This window comes from Myxine glutinosa, chromosome 2, assembly GCF_964187855.1.
Source record: "Myxine glutinosa chromosome 2, kmMyxGlut1.1, whole genome shotgun sequence".
In the NCBI taxonomy this organism is placed as follows: domain Eukaryota; kingdom Metazoa; phylum Chordata; class Myxini; order Myxiniformes; family Myxinidae; genus Myxine; species Myxine glutinosa.
Window position 1 is genome coordinate 106499729 of NC_136262.1, and position 26570 is coordinate 106526298.

The 26570-nt window shown below is 40.7% G+C and overlaps 2 protein-coding genes across 2 annotated transcripts in view; one reads left to right on the plus strand and one right to left on the minus strand.

The window, feature by feature from the left end:
• The window catches only part of LOC137421452 (interleukin-6 receptor subunit beta), a 94376-nt gene that overhangs the window by 12120 nt on the left and 55686 nt on the right, over window positions 1-26570 (plus strand). The gene's annotated exons all lie outside the window — the stretch shown is intronic.
• LOC137421459 (uncharacterized) lies at window positions 88-26570 on the minus strand (the record flags this gene model as incomplete). The annotated part of the gene is given in 4 exon segments (XM_068107562.2): window positions 88-756; window positions 1011-1128; window positions 12599-12697; window positions 26441-26570. Coding segments are annotated over 3 exon segments (311 nt in total), but the record flags the coding sequence as incomplete, so codon positions are not given.

Genomic DNA, 26570 nt, shown 5'->3' on the forward strand with positions numbered 1-26570 from the left:
CCTAATTCCCCCCCCCCCCCCCCCACCCATCCCAACCATCCCCCAAAATGCTGAGCAATAATAAATAGTAATACATTTGACGAAGGATTTCGAATGGCAATTTTTTATTTCTGGGAAAATCCTTTGTCCACAAACGAAACGTATCCATCCCTCCTAAGCTTACTCACTGCACCCTTTCTCTCAGTACATTTTCATTACCTAATCGGTGTGCTAAAAAGTGCTTAAAATACACTCTGCAATTATGGTTCTTTGACACATTGCAAGATGAGTTTGAAATGCAATTTTCACAAATTTTATCACGTTTGTAAAGTGTACAAAAAAGTGTAAATAATGTAGTGGAGATAATCAAAAGATAGAGGTGAAAGCTTGTGAAGGGCAGATTGTGATTCAGATGTCTGGAAATGTATATTCTGACTGCAGGTACAACGATTCCAGGTCTTGGTCATCTGTACAGGCTTGCAAGCAGGTCCTTGTCCGACAGGTGCAAAAAAAACATTATTGGATGTCTGAAGACGTGTTAAACTGATCAAACTTTGCCACCAGTGTAGGCACAATCGAAATTTGTCCAAGTGCAGCAAATCAAATTTAAAATCTGCATCTGATCATTATCAATTATTATTTTACATCCTCATTTTCGGGGGGAGGGCAGAGCACTCTTAAACAGCAAACGATGATCGTCATGTTTCTCAGCCAATTGTGGGAAAGTCATGGATGCCTCCACAGATATTGCTGGGAAATTCACCGAAGTTGCTTTTGCTGCAAAATAAGGAATGCAAAAGTTGGAAAAAAACAAAAAAAACACATGTTCAGATCAAGTAATTCCTTTTTAAAATTGACTTTTGCTGTCATTTCGAGATGCTTTCCAAATTCCTGCTATTACTACATCAGTGGCACAGCTGCTGCACTCCTTATAATGATGCAAACCAATAGCCATGAGCTGCACACGAATGAATGAACTTTTGAATTTAAGATAGTTCAAAATCTTTCACAAAACAAAATACTTGCTGTACCTCCCAAATGCAAAACTTGCTTTCTCTGTGTTTCTCTCAAAGTGGTGTGGTAGTCACTTGTACTTGTTGTTCTACTCCGCCTTCCGTGACCACATTGTAAGAGGATGTCCGAGTGACACTAAGGAAAAGAAAGGTAGGTTATCAATTATATGATGACAATGGACAGCTGAATTCAATTGAAAAAAGTGAGAGATTTCCATTGAAGCGATAACCCAAAAACTTCCATTACATTGGGTCTGTTTAAATTTAGTTTGATGGATGAAGAAAAGATTCTCTGGCTTGTTTCTTTAAGAACAAACCAAGATGTTGAATTCTGAAAGGCAATGTTAAATACCAGTTTCACAAAGATGAGCAAAAGCACATTTTTCCATGTGGAAAAGATATTCCTATGATAGGTGCATTTCAAATGCATCATGCTATTTGAAAGCAAATTAAGTCATCTTCCCTCACACTTCAATGGTGATGCAGGAAATAATTGTTATAATACACTCGGCTACATTTGATTTTCTGCCTTTTATCAAATCAGTCATCATAAATATTCCTGGACAACAGATTAACTGCCATTTCTTATCCACCCCATTGGTGTTTCATTTTAATTGGTTAAAAATGATGGAGGTGAGCCAGACATTGGGGATGAGCATTTGTATATATACAGTCAGACCCCGCTATTCGCGGGGGATATGTTCCTGGGAAATCCACGAATAGCGGACATTGTTTCAATGGAAAAAGGGGTGATAGGTTCCCGAGTCGCGAAAATCCGCGAATAGAGAGGACCAAACCGTGAATGGCGAGGCAAAATATGCGAGTGGTTAGGCAAATCCCAAGAATGTCGACAATAATCCGCGAAGGTCGATGAAAGTCCCAGAAATGGCGAGGCAAAACCCGTGAATGTCGACGAAAATCCACGAAGGTCAATGAAAATCCCGTTAATGTATGCCACGGCATTGTTTCAATGGGGGAAAAGGGGGATACGTTATAGGTTCCCGGCTGTTCCTGATTCAGAGGAATTTCTTTTTAATTTAAAATGTTTTCGACTGCAAATGCACATGATTACAGTTTCACAAAAAATGCTTACAAATTTTACAAAAATTACAAAATTACAAAAAAAAAAAAAAAATGCTGACTGATATTAATGTTGGGTACCTCCTGGGTGTCGATGGCTGAAAATTCACAGGTCTGTGGACATCAAAGCCGAAACCGTAAAGGAAGTATCCGTAAAGGGAAATTTACGTAAAAAATATATAAAAAATAAAATAAACCTCAATAGATATCTAGCATTTGGAAATTATAATTTGTATTTGGGTAGTTCGCTGTAACCTAATAGTTGCATTCCGGTAAGACTCGCCCATAAAGCATGCGTTTGCATGATCTGTTCTAACAACTTTAAGATTGGTTGTATTATTCAGCCTCGGTGTGTACCATGTATATATATATAAACACACACACACCTCCCTCTCAGCAGACCATGCTAAGGCCTTGCCTCAAGCTCCTGACAAGGTCACCCAATAGTCCAGGCCTTACCACTGAAACAATCACGTGCTCATCAGCCTTAACTAAAAAATCAGGAGTAATGTGGTGGCGAAATGTGACATCTGAGTAGGAAATATCGCCCTGTTCTGGATACTTGTACCGCTTAAAAGCCAGATTTTAACTCTTCGTAGTTGTGTGCATCCAACTCGCAAATGGCCAAGGGCAGTCATCACCATTAAGGTCGTTTAGTTTCTTATGGGTGCTGCTGAAATGCCTGAGTGGACAAGATTAGGCAAGCGGCTCATCATGGCGAGCCTTGGGAGTACAATGAAGAATTATGACTACCTTCAACAACAAAAGCTACTGCTCATCAGTGATTGCAAAGAGAGTGCCATTGATGCGGGAGAGATCCTAAGGACTCTGGATCGGGACCGGGATGCTGTGGCTTAGGAAGGAGCACAAGATGAGAGAGATGGCAGTGGTCCATAGGAACCAGAATCTACGACCCCACAGAGCAGAACATGAGCGGTGAGGATCGCATGCAGACCCCAATGTAGAACCGCGAGATCAGCTCCTGCGGTGTGTGGGCCCCCATGTCGAACCGAGAGATCAGCTCCTGTGGCAAGCAGACCCCCATATGGAAGTGCAGGATTGGCTCCTGCGGCGTGCAGACCTCCATGGAAAAGCGTGAGAGCAGCTCTGATATGCGGTTTCTGGGAGTGAGAACCCACAATCTCTTCAAATGAATCGAGTGGAGGGGGGTATACAGCTTTGGGATGACCTGAAAAGGGAGTAAAAGGGAGAAGGGGAGAGATGTAGAGTGGGGAGATGAAAGGTGGGGGTAGTTGGAAGGGAGAGAAGAAACCAGTTTAAAAAGAGAGCGGTGTATGTGTGACAGTCGATGCATGTTCTCCACCATTGCTGGGTTCCAAGCCCCAGATGAGAAAGGGGTAGGGATCGACTTTGGGATGTGCAGTGACCATAAACACTGCACATCTGGAACTGAAATTGAAGAAAGCATGTGCACTCACCAAAAGGCAGATGAGATTTGATGTGGATAAACTCATTGAATGGGGGGGGGAGAGGAGGCGGTTGTGGGAGAAATACAATATCGAAGTACAGAATCAAACGGAAGACCAAATGCTGCATTGTAGTCATCAGAAGCAACCCGAATAAGTAAAGAACAAAAATGGAGCCATCCGGAGGAACATGGATAGGACTTGGCGTTCAGCTGCTATTTCACTACCCTCAAACTCAAGTGAGCCTTACAGAAACATTTCTGCAATAATTCACTTGTCCTTCCACAGATAGCTAAAGAAAGAGAAATAAAGAGTAAAAGGGATAAAATTAACGAAAAAGCAAGAACTAGAATGAATGAAAAAAAGTGGGAAAAAGTCGAAAGAAGTGTGAAAGGATCAAAGAACAAAGATGTCTGGAAGAACCCGGAGAAATAGATTTCGGCAGTTACTCCCCAGGCTCAAACGCAAAAACAGGTACAAGTTACCAGAGGTTTTGCAGTATTAGAAGAAAGGAATGGCATTGACTTTGAAGTGATAAATGAAAGCTTGTAAATCGATTCATGATGTGATCCGCTGCAAATAAAGTGATTGGAGGTAGGAAGACTAAATGGAATACCAATGGTCATGTAGCTCAGTCGGCTGGTTGCCACAAAGTGGGGTTATGGATAGATAACGGTAAATATAAGACTTGGATTTATAATACACATTTTAGGTCAGGTAGCATCGACATGATATTCATAGTAGGCCTAATGTAACTCCCTGCAGTCTACGAGCCTTAGTTTGAGATATTGCCCACTTCTTGTTGTGTCAAAATTAGCCCAATTTGATAAGCTGCAACTCCAAGGTGTCTCCAATTCATATTTTGAGATATTGCCCACTTTCTGTGTTAGGATGTCACTGGTGGCCATATTGTTTCAGAGGAGCTTCTTTCAATCAAACGTTCCCATAGTTGTCTTAGGTACAGTCGGTCATATATTTTAAGTTCCGCATTGTTCGAATAAGCGGTTTGAGAGAAGATAAACTTTACAGGTTTTCCTTTGATCCAATATGGCTGCCAGACCATGTGACCAATGGCATCATTGTTAAATTATATTTCCTTCATGTAGTCGATCACATATGTAAGGTTACACATCGATCAGTGTTGTCAACAAACTATATTCCCCATGGGCAGTTCATCACAAATTTTAAGTTTTGCATTGATCAGTTAAGCGGTTTGAGAGAAGATTGTTGAAGGTTTTCCTGTAATCCAAAATGATGGCCAAACTAGATGGAAATTAGTACTTTTTAAACCTTAGGGTAACCTAATTAGGTGGAGGGGGAGGATGCCATACACAAATTTGAGTTCTACCACACCAAAAATCATTTTAGCTAAGTTTGGTCACAATCCCATCAGCAGTTTCAGAGAAGAAATTGCAAGTGTTTACAGATGGACGGACAGACAACACGCCAACCTATAAGTTCACCTGATCTATGTTCCAGGTGAGCTTAAAAACACCCAGGATTTTCACTCAAACATCGAATCTGAAGTTGAAAGAGAAACTAGAAGTTTGCAAAACAGAGGCTGAAGGAAGGACTGCAAAATAAATGTTCATCAAGACAAAGCTGTGAAGAAATCTGCACGGAAGGATAAAATAAATTACATAGAGAACATGGAGGAAGAAGCAGAGACAGCAGCTGAGAAGGGAGACATAACAAAAGTTTATACGGTTTCCAAACAAGGGACCACAGAGGGTGAAATGGGGGTGATCCAGGGGGGGAAAAAGGAAATGTACTCGTTTCAGAGAGGGGGAAGGTGGAAACACAGGCTGAACACTTCAACAAGGTTTTGAATAGTGAACAATGACAGACAAAATTGAGAAAGAAGAACGGACAGGAAGGGATCCACCAATTGATACGGGACACCCTTCCTGCAAATACGGGACCATAAATGCAAAGCTGTACAAATGCAGTATACAAGTATCAACATATATCCTACATAGCTTAATGAACGAGATGTGGAAGTAAAGAAAAATGTCTGCGGAAAGGAAATGTAATGATTAAACTACCAAAGAAAGGGGACTGAATGGAATGTGGGAACTGTAGATGAGTGACCCTACTATGCATTATCAGCAAAGTGCTTTGCAAGATAATGCTGAACAGAATCTAAAAGGTTGTTGATAGTACAATAAGAAAGAAACAAACTGGGTTCCGGAGAAATAGGGGATGCAGGGAGCAGATCTTCACACTATGAACAATAATATAATGAAATTAAGCCGTCATTTTGGATTGCAGGAAAACCTTCAACAATCTTCTCTCAAATCGCTTAACCGATCAATGCAAAACTTTAAATTTGTTATCAACTACCCAAGGGAAATATAGTTTGTTGACAATGACGTCACCAGTCATGTGGCATGGCAGCCATATTGGATCATAAGAAAACCGTTAAAACTTCTTCTCTGAAACCACTTAACTGATCAATGCGTAACTTTACACATGTGATCAACTACACCTGGAAATATAATTTAGCAATTCCATCATTGGTCACATGGTCTGGCAGCCATATTGGATCAAATTAACATAAAAAATGGAATGCATTTAAGCCTTTATCTAACATTCATTCCCCTGCCTAGCCTTTGTGAAATAAAGTTAACAAACTGATTGAATGAATGTGATGTTGAGATAACACAGGCATGATGGGCCAAATGCTCTCCTGCTTCACAGTTACTTGTGTTCCTCTGCATTTTTTGAAGAAGGTGAAGCTTTGGTTTCTGCACTGTTCAGCAAAGCAAGCCAAAAAAGGGCAAAGGCCAAATAATGTATCATTTTTCACAAATTCCAATAAAACCATTCGGAGTGGACATTAAAAGAGGGTCAGTATGGATGTTTCCTGGTTGGACAATGTATCACAATATTGCGAAGATGCAAACATTGACTACTGTCCAAAGATTCCTACACCAGTAACAAATTTCACAATATAAACTATGATTAGATATTTCCAGCATATGTCCCGCTCACTGGGCCATGATTGTGCACACGGCATGTTTGATGAGGCAATCTACTGTAAGGTACAGATGATCAAATGGAGGAATGGAAACGAATTTGCAGATTAACGAAATGGAAACGAATGAGAGACTTGCACCATACAATTAACTTCCTGGGTGACATCGGCAGAGCGATGGAGGAAAGTGGATTTGAGGACATCCTCATGGAGGCAAACACATGATGCTAATGTCATGAGTCATCCTAAACAGACAGGAAGCACAAATGTTTTATGGACACTCGTGTAACCCAAGGCAATAATTTCTCAGATTTGTTCGTTTTGTGAAAACTATGCATCAGACTTCTTACTGCTTCTGTTAGGGTTAGACCGATAACACGTCCCTAGTGATTGCAACATTTGTAGAGACGATTGCTCTTGACTTCCAGTGTGGGAATTAATTATTTTCGACAGGGTTGTGTAAACATAGCAGAAGCAAGGCTTCTGGAAGAGGAGAAGCCACAATCGTGCATCTCATGCCGATGAAGGTGTTGAAGCAGCCAACGTTTTGCTGGTATCTCATCTCTACATACTATCACAGTGTTCCTGGCGATTAAAATCTTTCCCTGGAACGAATAACTGAGCAAGCTTCAACTTCAAGGCACTGATCAAATGCGGACTTAATATACGCGGGGGACGAAAGCGGAGTGGAGGGATGAAGGGTCTTACCTGTGGTCCGCCGGCAGTTCCCAAACCTGCAAAAAATAACTCACACGGATTTTAAAATGTACAAAAATAACAAAAGGATTTATTAAAAGAAAATACCGATAACAAGAAAAGCGCGACAGTAAAACTAAATTCCTATGAGATCCTCCACACCAGACATAAAACAGAGACAAAGGGATAAAATAACGTTGGATAAAATAAAGATGTGTGGTTATTTAGTGGGACTTATCTCATCGGCTCGTGGGGTCTCGTCAGTCGGCGAACGGGTCCCGGAGGCCCATGCACAGGAACATGCCTTGGCGAGAAGTAGGCCTCGCTGCTTGTTCTTTTATGCCGTGCCTCATCACGCTGCAGCCCAGCAGCGCTCGTCCACACGTCGTTCCCGCCTGGAAAACTGCAGCTCTCTGTTCCCGGATCTTCCGCCCCACGTCCACCAGCAAAGTCCCTGAACACATCCGCTGCGATGAAGCCCAATGAAGAGAGAAATGTCAGCGCACAGCCGTCTCCCACCAGTCTGGAACCAAGCGGGCCAAAAGTCCATCGTTCGTTCTTTTCTCGGCCAACCTCTCATGTCATCGGTGCTTCTCCTCCAATCCCCGCAGGCCAACACCACCGGTTCAGCTCTCCACCACTCAACATGCAGGCTGCCTTCGTGACGCAGTCCGCCTGTCAATCAAAACCCTGACCAATGGGGTCTCCTCGAGGTGTGGCTTGTGGTGATGTAGCTGGTTGCCGTGCCATCGGCAGTGCTCAGAACTGGCTTCCGGTTGGTTTTTATTGTTATTTAAAGCAGTTAATGGGCAATTCCTGCTCTACATGTCTAATGCGGTGCCATAAGGGACAAAGGATAAATCACCGAGGGAAAGACATACAGGGAATTAACATAATGCCTGAGCTAGTTAACATGCCCCATTCCTCATAATGGGGACGAAGATAATAATAATAATAATAATGCATTTATTTTATATAGCGCTTTTCAGGAAGCCCAAAGACGCTTTGACAGAGTGCAAAACATAATGCATAGCAAAACATAAAAACAATTGCAAAAAAAGAAGAATCAATAGGGAAATATTCAAAGCACAAAGGAGGGCGAAGGAGAGGAGATAGTCAGGGGTTAGATGCTGTGGGTTAAATGTTGAATGCAGTGTTGAACAGGTGGGTCTTGAGTGATGTTTTGAATGTGGTGAGTGAGGAGGAGTCTCTGATGGTGTGAGGTAGCGAGTTCCAGAGGGTGGGAGCAGCGATGGAGAAGGCCCTGTCCCCCCAGGATCTAAATTTGGTCCGGATGGGGGGTCAGGAGGTTGGTACCAGCAGAGCGGAGGTTGCGGGTGGGAGTGTGTCTGGAGAGGAGGTCAGCCAGGTAGGATGGGGCCAGGTTATGGAGGGCTTTGTAGGTCAAGAGGAGGATTTTGTACTGGATTCTCTGGGAGATGGGGAGCCAGTGAAGCTTGTGAAGGACGGGGGTGATGTGGTCACGGGTCCGGGAATGGGTGAGTAGACGGGCAGCGGAGTTCTGAATTTCTGCCTTAATACACCTTAATACACAGATACACCTTAATCCGCCATCCGGGCTAAACAAATTCCCTACTTATTACATGGTGGTCGTTCTTCTTCTTCACGACATTTGGAGCATGCTAATTTATACATTATACGTGGACTAAAGTATCCCTACCCCCACAAATGTAACAATACTTTTGGGGCACCAGTTGTTTTCTTGGACGAATGAGATAAGTGAGAAGCTGCCAAAGATTGGATTGTTTTGGCCAACATTTGAAACGAACAAATTACCGGGTACACATATGCATTCCTGCAACAATCCGTATCTTCATGTGTCCTACATCAACAATGGATGGTTGATAGATACCAGGAGACATCTTGTTCCCAACATGACAACGGTGCCAGCTGCTCTTGAAACCATCGTCAGTTTTGTGCAGTGTGGCTGTGGGAAAGCAAGAACTTCAAGAAGATGCACAGGGATCATTTATGTGACCATGTGATATTAAAAAAACAACACCACACCATTTCCAGAATCTCCATCCACCTGAGCCATGACCCCGATATGAGTGCCTAACATATTTCTAGCCAACTTTTGGTGCCAAAAAATGGACTTGGCTGGATGACTTATGAGAGCAAGGTAAAATATGGCAAATGGTAATGCTAGAAGGTAGAATGTATAGTTTATGGAAAATTTGCGCGTGTTTGGGTAAATTCTCGTAGTTTCCGGGCAAGGAACCATCGAGTGTTGACAAGTTAATTGTAGCGGCTTTCTCGCCATGGAACCATTTTGTGTTGACAAGTAAGTTCTAGTGGCTTTCCGGATATGGAACCATCTGGTGATAACGAGTGATTTCTTGGAGTAGGGTGTTTCTCAACTTCACGGAGCGAGAATATAAAAGACAAAAAGTTGGTGGAGGAGATGGAGAGGGCGAGAGAACCCAGTCACCTTTTGCTCTGTAGCACGTCGGTGTGTTTGAGTATCGCTTTATTATACATACCTTGTAATAGAATCAGGTTTGGATGACACTCGACTGACTCCTGGTTGGACTTCGATCGATTAAGGAACTTTGGTTTGTGGGAACGGCCAACCTCCAAATTCTCCAAATCCTATTGGTAAGTACCTAGATACTTCATAGACATTCTTACTGGTATTAAAGCTTAAATTACTTATTCATGCCTCGATCTTTGCTGGCCTGTCTACTCTAGATTTATTTGAAAGAGCATTCAAGTATTGGTTTTCGACAACTAAAGGAATGTGGGTGTAACATGATTCACAGAGACATCATTCCAGCAGTTTTTCAACAGCCTCAGGAATGTGATTTTGGTTGCGGCAAGCATCATTAGTTTCAGGGGTACAGTACATGTTTTGGAACGTCAACGTTGTACTTTGACTTCATACTAAACTGCAAATTCACGGATATCACAATTGGGAATAACAAGACAACAATGGAATGAAAAATCACTCATAGAGCGACACTTGGCAAAAAAGAACAAAGTAGAATGGCACTCAGTGGAGCATCCTTTTGACCTCAAAAATAATTGGTGGTTCAATTCAGTGACCTGATATGAAAATAGTCTTCAAATTTTAAGTCAATCGGATAAAAATTTAGGATTTTAGAATTCCGGCCTATGTTGACCTTGTGACCAATGTTGATCTCAAAAATAGTTGTTGGTTGAATTCAGTAAATCGATATGAAAATCCTATTCAAATTTCAAGTCAATCGGATGAAAATTGAGGATTTTAGGAATTTGACAGAAAGTGGTTGACCTTGTGACCTATGTTGATCTCAAAAATAATTGGTGGTTCAATTCAGTGACCTGATATGAAAATAGTCTTCAAATTTTAAGTTAATCAGATAAAAATTTAGGATTTTAAAAATCTGGCCTATGTTGACCTTGTGACCAATGTTGATCTCAAAAATAGTTGTTGGTTGAATTCAGTAAATTGATATGAAAATCCTATTCAAATTTCAAGTCAATCGGATGAAAATTGAGGATTTTAGAATTCCGGCCTATGTTGACCTTGTGACCAATGTTGATCTCAAAAATAGTTGTTGGTTGAATTCAGTAAATTGATATGAAAATCCTATTCAAATTTCAAGTCAATCGGATGAAAATTGAGGATTTTAGAATTCCGGCCTATGTTGACCTTGTGACCAATGTTGATCTCAAAAATAGTTGTTGGTTGAATTCAGTAAATTGATATGAAAATCCTATTCAAATTTCAAGTCAATCGGATGAAAATTGAGGATTTTAGGAATTTGACAGAAAGTGGTTGACCTTGTGACCTATGTTGATCTCAAAAATAATTGGTGGTTCAATTCAGTGACCTGATATGAAAATAGTCTTCAAATTTTAAGTTAATCGGATAAAAATTTAGGATTTTAGAATTCCGGCCTATGTTGACCTTGTGACCAATGTTGATCTCAAAAATAGTTGTTGGTTGAATTCAGTAAATCGATATGAAAATCCTATTCAAATTTCAAGTCAATCGGATGAAAATTGAGGATTTTAGGAATTTGACAAAGTGGTTGACCTTGTGACCTATGTTGATCTCAAAAATAATTGGTGGTTCAATTCAGTGACCTGATATGAAAATAGTCTTCAAATTTTAAGTTAATCGGATAAAAATTTAGGATTTTAGAAATCCGGCCTATGTTGACCTTGTGACCAATGTTGATCTCAAAAATAGTTGTTGGTTGAATTCAGTAAATTGATATGAAAATCCTATTCAAATTTCAAGTCAATCGGATGAAAATTGAGGATTTTAGAAATTTGAAAAGGTTGTTGACCTTTTGGCCTATGTTGATCTCAAAAATAGTTGGCGGTTGAATTCAGTTCGCTGATTTGTAAATCATATTAAAATTTCAAGTCAATCGGATGAAAATTGAAGATTTTAGAAATATGAAAAAAAGGGGTTGACCACCTATGTATTGTAAAGTTGTATGCTGTATGTAAAGTTGTTGTAATGTAAAGTTGTATGTTGTATGTAAAGTGGTTCAAAGTATGAAGTTGGCCTATGTTGACCTTTTGTCCTTTTGACCTAAAAGATAAATAAACACACAAACCGGAGTGATCAACATACTTGTCAAAAAAATGTTTTGCCAAGTAATAATAAGATTTGCTTTATGATATATTATGCAAGTTTTGCCAAACAGTTCCGTTGTGAACGCATTTTGGTAATGCGAGGGAAACTGTTTCAAATACCTGACTTTGACCTTTCGTCTAAATAATCCGTTGAGTCACTTTATGTACAAGACATTCCAAACGCCATGTTTCCAACCACACAAGGTTCAATGTCTGTTGAGCGTTGAGCAAACAGAGCACGGCAATCTGTCAGGGCGAATGGTGTGTGCAGGTTAAGGTATGCCATTCTCGACCAGGTAAACAGCGAAGTGCTGCACGAAGTTTGTTATTAACTTCTCATAACCCAGAGCTTGCAAGTAAAGAGCGAGAAAAGCTCACTGTTGTCATAAATATAGGATAACACAAAAGGATCGTCATTGAAGGATTTTATTTTCTCCATATTGACTTGGAATCTCGTCCAAGTTTTGTGTTCTATCAATTGATTTTACAAAATGAAAGTTGATAAGAGTATGGTGACCACTGCAGGAAGTGTGAGCTGCGGCGGTGAACATACTCTCATCAATCATCTTTCAGTTGATAAAGTACATTGATTAACTTGTCCCCGATGAAGACCAACAACATCCTTCAAGAAGACTCACATTCCTTCTTAAGAACTCTCAGATTGCCCCATCCACTCGTTGAGTCGACAGAAGCCGAGGGGTGTCCCAGTAACATCTAGAGACGAGGCCTTCTATCTAATGATTCTAATTGGTCATCGAGTTTGGAAATGACTTCAGAATTGGAACAAAAAAAAGCCATTTTTAAACAAAAGATGGAACAAAGCGATTACTCACGGTTCTTCACGATTCACGTGCATCTTGGTTTGGCCATATTCTCCTCTTCCTTGGTTAAATTCATCCTCCACTTGAACTCCATCCAATTCCTCGTTATAACTGTAAAACATGCAGCCCCTTTGCCATCATAATCCCATTGGTGTCACCTCTTCCACACGTACAGAATAAAACAACATGCAGTTGGGACCACACCCTTCCAGAACTATTTCAACTACTCCATCTCTTGAGACTGGTATTAGTCCAGTCATTAAACAACAATTATCACTGCATGTTCAACAAAATTTGAACAAAAGGTTTCTCGATGGGTTTCACCTCTTTGATACCTCGACTGTAAACAAAAAAAAAGTTTACCAAAATATGACATGGGGAACTACCTGAAAATAGGCCAAATCCAAGATGGCCACCATCAAAATTAACCAAAGTGGAAAAATGTCATAAATATGGAATTGATCAAGATAAAAACATGTATGATTAGTCTATTTATATCAGCCTGAAAAGATAAATGCATTGGAATGTATTGTTTATATGTGCTGATTGATATGATAACAGAGATTGTAGACTGTTGAAAAAGAAATATAAATTTTAATCAAATACAAAATGTTTGCCTAATAATGGCTAAAATTATTTATTAATTATAAATTAATACAAGTACAGATACATTCAAAGTACACCGCCCCCATGCCAAATAATTAAATATCCTACAGCGCGGCATTGCCGGGGCGCCTCCGGCGCCCGACAATACCGCAGTGCAGCTCATAGAGGCTGCATTGGGAAGGAGAGGTGTACGCTAATTGATTGATTAATTGTATAATTAAAATCAATAAAAGATTATCACAAAATATTTTCTTAATCAATATTGTCTAATAGTATAACTAAACCACCAGTGCTTCATCCAAAGATGTATCTTTTAGAAATTTAATTAAATATATATAATTATATATATATAAATATATAATTTAATAAAAAATTAAATAATTAATTGATTAATCAATAAATAATTAATCGATTAATCAATAAATAATTAATCGATTAAATGATTAATCAAAAATATCCTTGATAGCCACATCACTTGGTCACTGTCATGTCCAAATATTAGCTTCCCAGCTCAAAAGGTGCCTGAGATATTGGCCAAATGAGAAAGAAAATAAATAAATGATTAATAATGAAAATAAATAAATAATAATCATTTAAAAAATTAAATTATTAATCAATTTGGTCAGAGAACACATAAACCACCACCATTTCATCAGAATCTGTAACTGAAAAAAAAACATTTTTTAGTAATTAATCGAATAATTAAATAATCGATGAATTGATTAATTCATAAATCAAAAATATCCTTTGCAGCCAAATCACCTGGTCATTGGCATGTCCAAATATCAGCTTCCTAACTCAAAAGGTGCCTGAGTTAATGGTCAGAAGAGAAAGGAAATTTGATTAATTAAATAAGTACTTAATTGAATGAATGAATGAATGCTCGTTTTAAGGCCATTTTTCCCCGCTAGGGTGGGGGTTAGCCTTGCGGGCCCCATGACAATCATGGTTCCCTGTTTGAGGCAATGTTTTTATGGCCGGATGCCCTTCCTGACGCCAACCCTTGGTCACGCTCCTACGATGCGCAGGGATAATAATCGCTAATAATTATTTTTCTAATAATCGCTAATAATAATAATCTAATAATAATAATAATATAATCTAATAAATAATATAATAATATAATAATAATAATAAATAATCTAATAATAATAATAATAATCTAATAATAATCTAATAATCGCTAATAATTAATAATCGCTAATCGCTAATAATCGATAATAATCGCTAATAATTAAATAACTCCTCAATTAATTGATTAATCGAAAAACAAAAAATACTGTTTTTGACAAAGGACTTGCTCACTATTGTGCCGAAATTTCAGCTTCCTAGCTCAAAGGATGGCTGAGATATCGCCCAGACAAACAAACAAACAAACAACCAGAGTGAAAACTGAGTACTCCCTTTCAGCATGCGTCACTGCCGAGCCCCCTTCGGTGCCCGGCAATGACGATTTGCAATGCCTGGAGATGGCATAGGAAAGGTGCGGTGTACAATATAAAATTATATGGAAAATATGAAATTATTTATAATTTTATTAATATTAAAGGTCCACAGACATGGAATCTCACTCAAAATGCATTTGATGTCATCCAAATGAGTCTTTTATGGTGAATTCAAATATGGCATTGATTTTTTGTTATATTCACTCTGAAACATTAAAAATGAAAGAAAACCGAACCACTTGGGAACGCCCCTAAAAATTCTGCCCCAGACCACAAAGCCGATGACGTAATCCATGTGACGTCACCTCCAGAACGCAGCTCGCTCGCAAGCATGCTCCACGTGCATTTGCTTGATACAAATCAAACACTTATTTTAACTCCGATTTACATTCTGTTTCCACTTTTAGTGAGAAGTAGGGGTCTGTGCAACCATTCATAAACTTTATTTGGTGCAAATCGGTAATTTTAAACCGAGTTATCTCAGACCGTGAGTTGTTAATTATTTAATTCACACATAGTTGAATATGTGCAGGCCGCTCCACGGAGCAACACCTTGCGGGCTTATCAACGAGGCGAGGCGTGACACATGTGTCTCAGCATACCTCAGATCAAGATCAAGCAAATCAAAAGTAGAGTACGTACAAATTACACGGAACAGATCGCGGGCCGAAGCATAGCGAATCGAGATGGCATGGACTTCGTTCTGGAGGTGACGTCACCGGTCACGTGACCTGCGGTTCGCTGAACTCCACTTTTTTGAGGGGCGGGGCATAGCAAGTTGTGAAAAACACTACAAATGTTCAAAATATTGGTCTAATTATCCCATTGTTGATTTTAAAAAAGAAACATGGGTGATTTCTTCACTAGGAAGGTCAAGTTAATATATAAATAACCAGAAACTTTTGAATTACATGGGACCTTTAATCATGAAACATCTATCTGTTTACATATTTTCAGGTGACTGATCTCAACTGATTGCGTCAACTGTAGACAAGAAAGAGATGGCTACCTGTGTGCTGTGCCTGGAGGCAATTAACCTGGACAAGCCTCAGGATTATGCAAAGTTGACAGAAAAAGGCTGTATTGATATTACTAATGCCAATAGACTGCGCAAATTAGATGTTCCAGACATCATATACATTGAAAACTGCTGCATATTAACCCAAAAGCAATCAAGGCAGCTCAAAAACGTAGTGCATCTACAGATACAGCTCAGAAAACACTTCGATCACATATTACATCATTCACTTTCAAAACTGACTGTTTTTTGTGTGGGCTTTCTGTGGACCAGGATGCTGCATACAAACATCCAGATAGACGTGTACTTCAGTTCAGCCATGTGATGACGCTCGACTTCCAGAAAAACATTGCATCACAATGTGCCCAGAGACACGATGACTGGGCCAGGATGGTACAGGCACGTATTGTGCATATACATGACCAACCAGCTGAGGAAGCCATCTATCACCATGAATGTGAAACACACTTTTGCTTAGGGAGGAATATTCCTGCAGCATACACTAACCAGGAGGCGGCTCCACCGAAGAAACAGAAACTTTGTCGACCAAAGAGTATGTCCAAGATGGCAGCATTTGAGATTGCCATTGCATACTTAGAAGAGAATGATGATGAGACTATTACATTAGATAATTCCCATTCCATTATGAAAATAAGAAGTGGGCTGAGCGATGATGAATTGTACACTACAGCTCAGCTGAAAGTGGAGCTGGTGAATTACTATGGGAACAAGGTGTCCATAACTACAATTAGGCAACAGCCGAACATTGTAACTCTTTCATCGAATGTGAACAATATCATACAAGAGGCACATGTAAATGCTGCAAAAGCCGACCAATCCAACATGGACGACTTGATCAAAATTGTGGGAGAATACATTCGTTCAGAGATAAAAGGTATGGACAAACACGACGATGAATATCCAGACTCTGATCAGATGACATCTATTTACAGAAATCTTGATTATCTCCCACATTCATTACGCATCCTCCTAGAAACCATCATCAAGCGTAGAAACTCTAAGCTCCATACTGCATCATTTGGCCAGGCAATAATGCAATCAACATGTCCACGTTCTTTTCTGCCTCCTCTACAAGTTGGGCTCAGTGTCATACTAGAACACAAATATGGCCACCGTGATCTAGTGGACATGATTAGCAAACTCGGCTTTTGCTCATCATACACTGAAGCATCCAAGTATAGACAAAATGCAGCAACCACTCAGGGTGTTGTTCTCTGCCAACTCAGGGTGCTGATCTACTGAATGGATTAGTCAAGAAGGTACCAGCATCTTACTATAATTCACCAAATCTCCATCTGCCTGTTTGAAGGCACCGTAAAAACTGCTGAACCGATCGCAAAGATATTTTGGGTGGGTAATCCTGGGACCCCTGGGAGTAAAATAGGCTATTTAGTTTTCCCAATTTCAGCTTTGGTCTCCAGCATTCTCAGGTTTGGACTCCCGCATAACATTTGCGTTCGCATAACGTTCATTGTGACGATGTTCTCATTGTGACGATGTTGTGACGATGTATGTGTTCACGGTAGTGTTTGACGTGACGGTGTGAACGTAATTACCTTCGCAAAAGCGGAAGGTTATGTTTTGATCGCTGTGTATTTATTTGTATGTCTGTGTGTGTGTGTGTGTGTATGTTATTCGCATAACTCAAAAAGTATTCAACCGATTCGCATGAAATTTGGTGGGATGATTGGTTATTATACGGGAACCATTTGATTAGATTTTGGAATCGATCGGGTCAAAGGTCAAGGTCAAGGTCATGAAAAGGTCAAAATCGTCTTTTTACCATAGCGCGGTCAATTTGTGTCCAATTTGTATGAAACTAATGCCAAAATGCTTTGCTACACAGATCTTGTAGTCTTTTATTTTGGCAACAAAAGTAGCTGCGGCGAAGGTATGCGCTCTACCGAGTGCCCGTTCTAGTTTCGTAATGTTTTTCGTTTCGTAATCCTTTAATGAACGTTTAATGTTTAATGAACGTTTAATGCCTTTCGATGTCCGGGGCCACACGCGCGCTACACTGGACGGGCCAGCGTATCCCTTGCCCTTCGCCGCCAGGCTCGGGTAAACCGCTGAGCCCCATCCGTGATGGGGACTGGGGCTTGAGACAGTGTCCCACGAACGAGGAATTCCCAGTAAGTGCGAGTCATCAGCTCGCGTTGATTAAGTCCCTGCCCTTTGTACACACCGCCCGTCGCCGCACAAACATCACAATGAAACACAACTGGCTTTGACAGCTTGACAGGAACTGGCTTTGCAGCCGAACCATCCTCTGCCCTACCAATGAGGCGGTTGATGAAGTGAATGTGATCGTACTGCGGCAATACCCTGGGAAGGAATCTGTCTACTTGAGCAGCGACAAGATAATGGAAGTAGAGAACAGACACCAATATCCAGTAGAATTCCTTAAATCGAAATGTGCACCAGGAATGCCTCCTCACAAACTCTGCCTCAAGAAGGGAGCTCCGATCATGCTGCTGCGAAACTTTGACCTTAAAAATGGCCACTGCAATGGGAGTCGTTACATCGTGGACAACCTGATGCCGAATCTCATCGATGCGACACTAGCTACTGGGCCTCATGCTGGAAACAAGATCTTCATACCGAGGATTCCAATCATTCCATCCGAAAACCTGTTCCCCTTCCAGATGCAGCGAAAACAATTCCCTGTCCGACTCAGCTTTGCAATGACCAGTAACAAGGCTCAAGGTTAGACATTAGAAAAGGTAGGCATCTACCTAAAGACAGATTTCTTCAGCCATGGACAGCTTTATGTCGCCATGAGTCGCGTTGGCAGCAGTGACAATATACAAATGTTTGCCAAGAACTTCAAAGAGAGAAAAGGAACTTTTATCAGCAATGTCGTCTATCCTGAAGTTCCAAGCTGAAGAAGAGGGACAAAATCATTCAATTATTTTCCCTAAAGAAACGCGTACAGATGATATCACGATTTGAAGCACGATGGAATAATATTTACCGATATGAACAGTGATGTGGCCTTTATTGAAATTCTAAAGATAGTTTTGATTTTGATGATTTACGTGTGATATGATTTGACGGATGTTTATACGAATCGTTTAAAAAAAAAAATTCTGCCTTCAATTTCTGATATTTTGCCTTTTCATTTCGGCTTCCCAATTGAAGCCCCGCCCGCAGGGCGGGTACCGTTGCTAGTGTGTTATAAAGGAGTTGCCCATCCGTGTTACCGATGTCATCGATGGAGGCGACCTGTTACAGCGCCTGCCCTGGGCCAAGTCCACATCGTATGCCAATCTCTGCCAACTATATATTGCGTTTGTGCGCAACCACTATACCAATGCTCACATTGTGTTTGATGGCTATGGCAGTGGCCCTTCTACCAAAAATGACACTCATCAGAGGAGAACTGGTAGTGAGATGGGAGTGGATGTGGATTTCACTCCAGATATGTTGCTCAAAATGACGAAAAAGCCATTTTTGGCAAACACAAGAAACAAACAGAAATTCCTTCATCTCCTGGGATCTGAGATGGAGAGGAAAGAAGGCATTCAAGTCAGTCACTCATCTGGAGATGCTGATTATGACATTGCAATGACTGCCTGCACAATTGCTCTGACACTGCCTGTGGTAGTTGTAGGGGATGACATTGACCTTCTCATTCTGCTGCAACACCACTTCATGCCCAGCAAACATGAGACCATCTATCTTCAAACTAGCACAAAGCTCATTGATATATCCATCCTGCAGAAGGAACTTGACCCTGACCTCAGTCATTCCCTGCTCTTTATTCATGCACTGTCTGGATGTGATACGACATCGAAGCCCTATGGCATAGGAAAAATGTCAGCTATGGGTAAATACCGTGGCCTCAAGAAATTCGCAGAGTTGTTCATTGTGGCAGATATTAATCGTGAGGAACTTGAGCTATCTGGTAATCAGGCCATTGCAACCATTTATGGTTGTAAGCATGGTTCGGATTTGAATTTTGAACGTGCATCTACGTTCACCGAGAAGGTTGCTTCAAGCTCCGGCTATCTGCCGCCTGAACGTCTTCCACCGACATCAGACACTGCCAGATTCCATAGCCAGCGGGTCTACCTCCAAGTGCAGGCCTGGCTAGGCAACAACATGGAGGCGACAGAATGGGGCTGGGTGCTCTGCAAGACCCAGCATGAGTCTATCTTGAAGCCACACAGAATGGATCAACTTGCTGCACCTGCATCTCTACTCAAGATCATGAAATGCAACTGTACTGGAATGTGTACCAAAAACACATGCTCCTGCAGGAAAAATGGACTCAAATGTAACTTGGTGTGTGGTCACTGTAAAGGGATAACATGCACAAATGGGCAAATTCATGATTCCAGTTACACCACTGACTAATAGTGATGCACTGTGCACATTTGAGATACGACATTATAGGTGCAGAGAGGCATGGTAGTATCAACCTTAATCCAACAATTAAAGTGAATAAGAACATGTTTTAGAGTTCCATTGACATTATAATTTTGTCATCAACATTGAATATATAGATGTCAGGGGTTTGAATATGCTAATTGATAGAGATTTCTAACCACTGTCTAATGCCGTGAGTTATGTACATGCAGATATACTAATTTTGCATTTTTCGTCAAATCTTGGTGGCCATTTTGTATTTTATGTAACATTGAACTTGAAAATTACATTCCATAACATGTATATGTATATGCTGATATGAATAGACTCATCATACATGTTTTTATCTTGGCTGCTTCCATATTTGAAATTTTTTCCACTTTGGTTAATTTTGATGGCGGCCATCTTGGATTTGGCCTATTTTCAGGTAGTTCCCCGTGTCATGTTTTGGTAAACATTTTTTTTGTTTACAGTAGAGGTATCAAAGAGGTGAAACCCATCGAGAAACCTTTTGTACAAATTTTGTTGAACATCAACTATTTAATGACCGGACTATATGCACTGCTCTTTGTCCCCCGCCACTCCGACAAGGTCGGAGACGTGGTCATTAAAATGAGCTCCGTCCGTCCGACCGATAAATCCGTCCATGTACTTTTGCGTACGCGATATTTCAAAAACCGCTTAACATTTCGCTTTCATATTGCAGATATGCATTCCTCATGACATTATCTCAACCCGATTAGATCACGCCTGTGATTGGCTGAATTATGTTGCCATGGCAACCATCTCAAGTAACTTGGCTCGTGTATGCGATATTTGAAAAACCGTTCAAGATTTCGCTTTGATATTACACATGTTTGCAGCATATTCCTCGTACCATCAGGTTACAGCACCACATTAAGTGGCACGTTGCGTTAAGCTCTTAATTTGCAAGCGGCCTACTCCTCCTACAAGGCCTTCTTGCGTAGAGCAATGAAGCGCTGCTCTTACCTTTGGGCTGACACCCCTGCATCCAAACTCTCATTCTCGATTGAATACCTCGCAGATAAATTCTCAAACTATCTCTGGCATTGCTGGTGAAGAAGACAACGCACAAGATCCATTGTGCTCTCAATTGCACACAGGTTGGTATCCTTGTGGTCTTCTTCCATCTCATACACTCTTGAAACCATCGTCTTCTTAATCTGTCCACAGGCTATCCAACTTTTTCTTTTTCCATCTTTTTTTAATCGATAGGCCTACCCTTTATCTGCTCGTTTCCTCCCCTCCAATTTTCAGTGCATTGACCTTTTGCTGTCATTAACTTATTCCACGAGCCTCAGCCTCCACGTAAACAAAAGTCTTTCAATCAGGTTAGGAAAATAATCCTTTTAATACTCCCGGAACATTTACGGAGTTCTATTTGCTGCCAGATGTTGTGGTGCTTTTCCTCCTCCCGTAATTATTTTCTTCCATTTTCGTTTTACTTCCACCCAGGTAGCTAAACACTCTTGCAATGACTAAATGGCAAATGATGGAAAGTCTTCCAGATCAAACACAGGGTGACCAGGAGGGTTATGAGTGAGGGCTGCAGCACCATGTGGTGTATGTTTGCGTTATCTTTAAGTGAGAGGAGTCTTCATTAGCTTTTCCAAAGTGAAGCCTATCGGTCAGATTATTTATATTTCACCTTATTGTATTTTTTATAACTTGGAAATGTTTTTTTTTTTTTTTTTTTGACAAGTATGTGATCACTCCAGTTTGTGTGTTTGTTTGTCTGTCCGCTCACTTATACTTGTCCACAGGTCACAATTTTAAACCGATCTTCACGAAACGTCACCAAATCCGACAGATTTGGTGGTCATTTGGTAGAGTTGAATTGGTAGAGTTGGTGGTCCGACAGAATCCTATTTATTTTTGAGGTGAAGAGGTCAACATAGGCCAAAGGTCAACTGCTTTCTTTCGAATTTCTAAAATCCTCAATTTTCATCTGATTGACTTGTTGTATATGAGTGTCTTTGGTTCAGTTGAAATTTGAATATGAGTGTCATATCAGCTAATTTAATTCAACCACCAACTTTTTTTTTTAGATCAGCATCGGCCAAAGGTCAACAACCTTTTCAATTTTCTAAAATCCTCAATTTTCATCCGATTGACTTGAAATTTGAATAGGATTTTCATATCAGCTAACTGAATTCAACCACCAAATATTTTTAGGTCATCATAGGCCAAAGGTCAACATAGGCCAATGGTCAATATAGGCCAAAAGGTCAGCATAGACCAAATTTCTAAAATTGTCAATTTTCTTCCGATTAACTTAAACTTTGAAGACTATTTGCATATCAGGTCACTGAATTCAACCACTAATTATTTTTGTGGTCAAAAGGATGCTCCACTGAGTGCCATTCTACTTTGTCCTCTTTTGCCAAGTGTTGCTCTGAGTGATTTTTCATTTATTTATTTTTTACATTGTTCGGCGTCGTGTTGATTTCTCTCAACTGTCACATACGTTTTTGCTTCCTTGCTGTTTGTTTTATTATTTTGTATGCAGCCTGTGGCTGCTGGTTGCATCATTGCTGGGAGCACGACTGTGCTGCTGATGCCATGCCCCAGGTTCGCAGTAAGCTGGTACTCATTTTGCCTACTTCAGAAGGATGGCAAGCTGAGTCGACCCACCTAGTGTTATTTAACGGCACGACATGGGCTCAAACTCAAGACCCTAAGATCTTAAGCCAGCCACCTCAACCGTTAGCAAACACCAGGTTTACTTGCTGTTTGTAACATGTTTGGGTTTTCCCAGTGAGCATCATGCCTGACTGGTGTTAACTCCCTCGTTTTCCAACTCCATCGCTGTGCGCTCTATCTTGTATCCACCCCCACCCTAAAAAATGTTCTTCAACCCTTAAACGTCCTTTATGTTCAAACCCTCTGTGACCTCGATCTTCCGTGAGCCTAGATGTTGCAAAGAAAGAAAAGAATGCACTTGTTCATAATTTGACGTTTCATAAGCATCCAAAGTGTAATTATTTCCGGGTGTTGGTACTACCACTGCACGGGAGGAGATGTTTGGACTGTTGAAGCCGACGTTACAAGTTTCTTTGTTTACCGTTTAAATACCCTCAACAGTTATGGTCTCAATGCTGACTGTGTACGTACAAGTGGGATAGGGCTGTTGTGTTAGCAGTTTGTGAAAATGGAGAATACGGTGGGAGGAGTGTCACTTTTGTATTATTGGAAAAACCCCAGCAAGCTCATTTTTTGACCTTCAGGGAATGGGTGATCTGCTTCTTTGGTCTGATCTATATGCAACGTCAGTCTACACTGTGGTTGGCTCATTGCCCCCAGGGGTGCACACTTGATATGGACACTAAAACTTTGTTTTTGACACTTTGGGTTTTTTGGTGTCAAGGCTCATGGAGGACCAAGAACAGAATAGATCAGGATGTAGCAGAAACAAAAGAACAGTAGAAAGAGGGGGGAGACCCCAACAGCAGGGTTGAGGGATAAAATAGAGGAAGACATGCAGAAATTAGGGATATGAGAGGACGGGGAGGAGACAGGTGGTGAACAAGATGGATCCAGCCACAACTCTCAATCACAGAAGTGGAATGAAAAACTGGAAACCCAGAAAAAGGTGGGTTTGGGGAGGGTTAACATGGGTAGAAAAGATCATGGTTGTGCACGGGGGATGATTTGAGATTATTGTGAACAGCTGTGTTGAAGTCCCGGAGGGAAGATTGAGATTGTAGAGACTAAAGTTGGTTCCACATGTGGGGCACGGAATAAAAGAGGAACTAATGAGTGGAGTTGAGCAGTGAGTTAGAATTTTCCAAGTCTCACCAGAATAAGGTTACTGGTAGACCATGCTCACCCTGCAGAAACCTGGGGGCGGGATGGGAGATAGGGCAAAACACGGAAAGAGCAGAGGGTGCAAGACCAGGACATATTCCAAGTGTTTGATCAGCTTGTGATTCTATCAAGGTTTGAAGGCATGGAAAGGCCGCTGCCTGTCTATCTGAAGGATGAGAGATGCCATGGCGGAGAGTGGAATAAGCAACAACTAAGATTTTCCAGAGAGTCAAAGAGATTGTTGATGAAGATCAGGAATAGGACTGGGTCCAGAACATTGCTTTGGGGCACACAAACCTCAACATGGAGAGGAGATGAAAGGATTCCTTTGAGAGCCACATGTTGGCTACGGGAGCAGAGGAAGTCAACAAACCATGTGTGGAGTTGGCCCTGGATTGCATGTTGGCCTTTGATTCCATATATAGGCAGAGAGTTTGGAGAGCAAGACGGGTTGCCAGAATACATCAAATGTTCAAGAGGTCTTGAGAGACAGTCCTGATCTCATGTCTGACATTGAGGACCTCCATCCATTGCTTCCAAACTATATCGACTCCAGAGATGTTTAATCGAGTTGCCATTTTCTGCTTGTGCTGCATCTAAAAGTAAATGTTGCTTTGTATAAAATGCTGTTTATTATTATTTTCATTCATTCATTATATCAGACACTGTACTGTACTATATTCACCATTATTACCTCCACCACCGAAGGTGGACATAGGTTATGCATTTACCGGTGTTAAGAAAAGTTGTGGACGGATTTGGACAAAACTTGGTTGATAGGTTGGGTGCGTGATGAGGACGAATGTATTTGATTTTGGTGAAGATCTGAATATGGATACGAGAATTAAAACAATTTTGAAGTGATTCCCTATTGAGAGATGGGACCGAACGATATACAGAATAGCATGATATTTCAAAACGTTATGGACGGATTATGACTAAACGTGGGGTATGAGTTGGTTAGGCGACAAGAACAAGCCGATTAGATTTTGGTTCAGGTCCAAATCCAGATCCGGACGATCAGTGGATACAAAACATGAACAGTTCAGACGAGCAGAGGTATACGCTCCACCGAGTACTATTCTAGTTACCCCCGCCAGAGGAGAGGGTATTGCATTTGAGTCAGTTTGTTACTTGCCGGAAAAGATTCCGGCAAGTATGTTTATCGGTTGGTTTGTCTGTTTGTCTGTTTGTCTGTCTGTCTGTTTGTCTGTCTGTCTTTGTCTGTGCGGAGCACTACGTCCACACCGTTGCACGTAGAATCGCCAAACTTTACACACATATTTGTCTTGCCCTGGAATAGACTGTGCCCAATTTTTAACTCTCTCAGCCCAAAGCCTCCGTTATGACGTCATAATTCAATAATTCGACAAGTACAAAACTTCATCCAATCAAGATGCAATTTCTTGAGCGACATGACGGCATAAACTGGTGGAGAAAAAAATAATTATGATGACGTCATCGGTCACGTGGTTCGGCCGCCATCTTGGAAAAACCGAAAAATTTTGCACCTCTATATCTCCGAAAGTGCTGAATAGAAAAAATTGAGACATGGCTCATTGTAAAGAACTCTCCATGGGGAATAAAATATGTTAATGATGTCATTGGTGCCTCCTTTATGACGTCATAATTCGACAAGTACAAAACTTCATCCGATCAAGATTAAATTTCTTGAGCATAATCTAGGAATAAATTCGTTTAGAAAAAAAATAAATGACGTCATCGGTCACGTGGTTCGGCCACCATATTTGTCCAACATGGCCGATAAAATAAGAACATTCTGGCAAGTCCTCGGTCTCTGAACGATTTTTCATTTGTTTGTTCGTTTGTTTGTTTGTCTGCACAGAATAAATATGATTTTCTCTGCAACCGTTGGTCCGATTGACAGAAAAGTTTCACCATAGGTGCAACTCCACCTGCACAATTCATTCATTCATTCATATGACGTCATAGATCACGTGGTACAGGCGCCATCTTGGGAAAACCTAAAAACGTTGCACCTCTATATTTGCACTTAAAAACTTTGCAAAAGCGCTGAATAGAAAAAAATTCAGACATGGCTCATTGTAAAGAACTCTCCATGGGGAATAAAATATGTTCATGATGATGTCATAGGTGCCTCCATTATGACGTCATAATTAGACAGGTACAAAACTTCATCTGATCAAGATGAAATTTCTTGAGCATCATCTAGGGATAAATTGGTGGAGAATTTTTTTTAATGATGTCATTGGTCGTGTGGTTCGCCCGCCATATTTGTTTAACACAAAAGCCTTAAAAACCACTAAAAACACATCCGGGCATGGGTCTGCAATCTCTGATTGCTCTTTCTTGTTTATATTTGCGACAAATCTCAAGTAAACTTTTCCCATCCTCTCAAAGCAAACATCAAGCAGATGGACAAGCAAATGACAATAACCCACACACACCACCGGAAATCACCGCTTCCATCTTTCTCCATTCTTAATTTTACATTTTTACTCATCTTTGTTTTCTGTCTCCTTCTGCACTTATTTCCATTCTTAATTGGACAGTAGTAAAGGAACATATGAAGATGACGCTTACCTGCGTTTCTCGCACCACACCTTGTAGACCACGAAGGTAAGGAAGGAGAGGAAGAGGAAGCACACGACCGCAATGAGACCCGACACCCAGGGCTGCAGACGCCCTGTGTCGCTCGTCGTCGTCGTCGTCC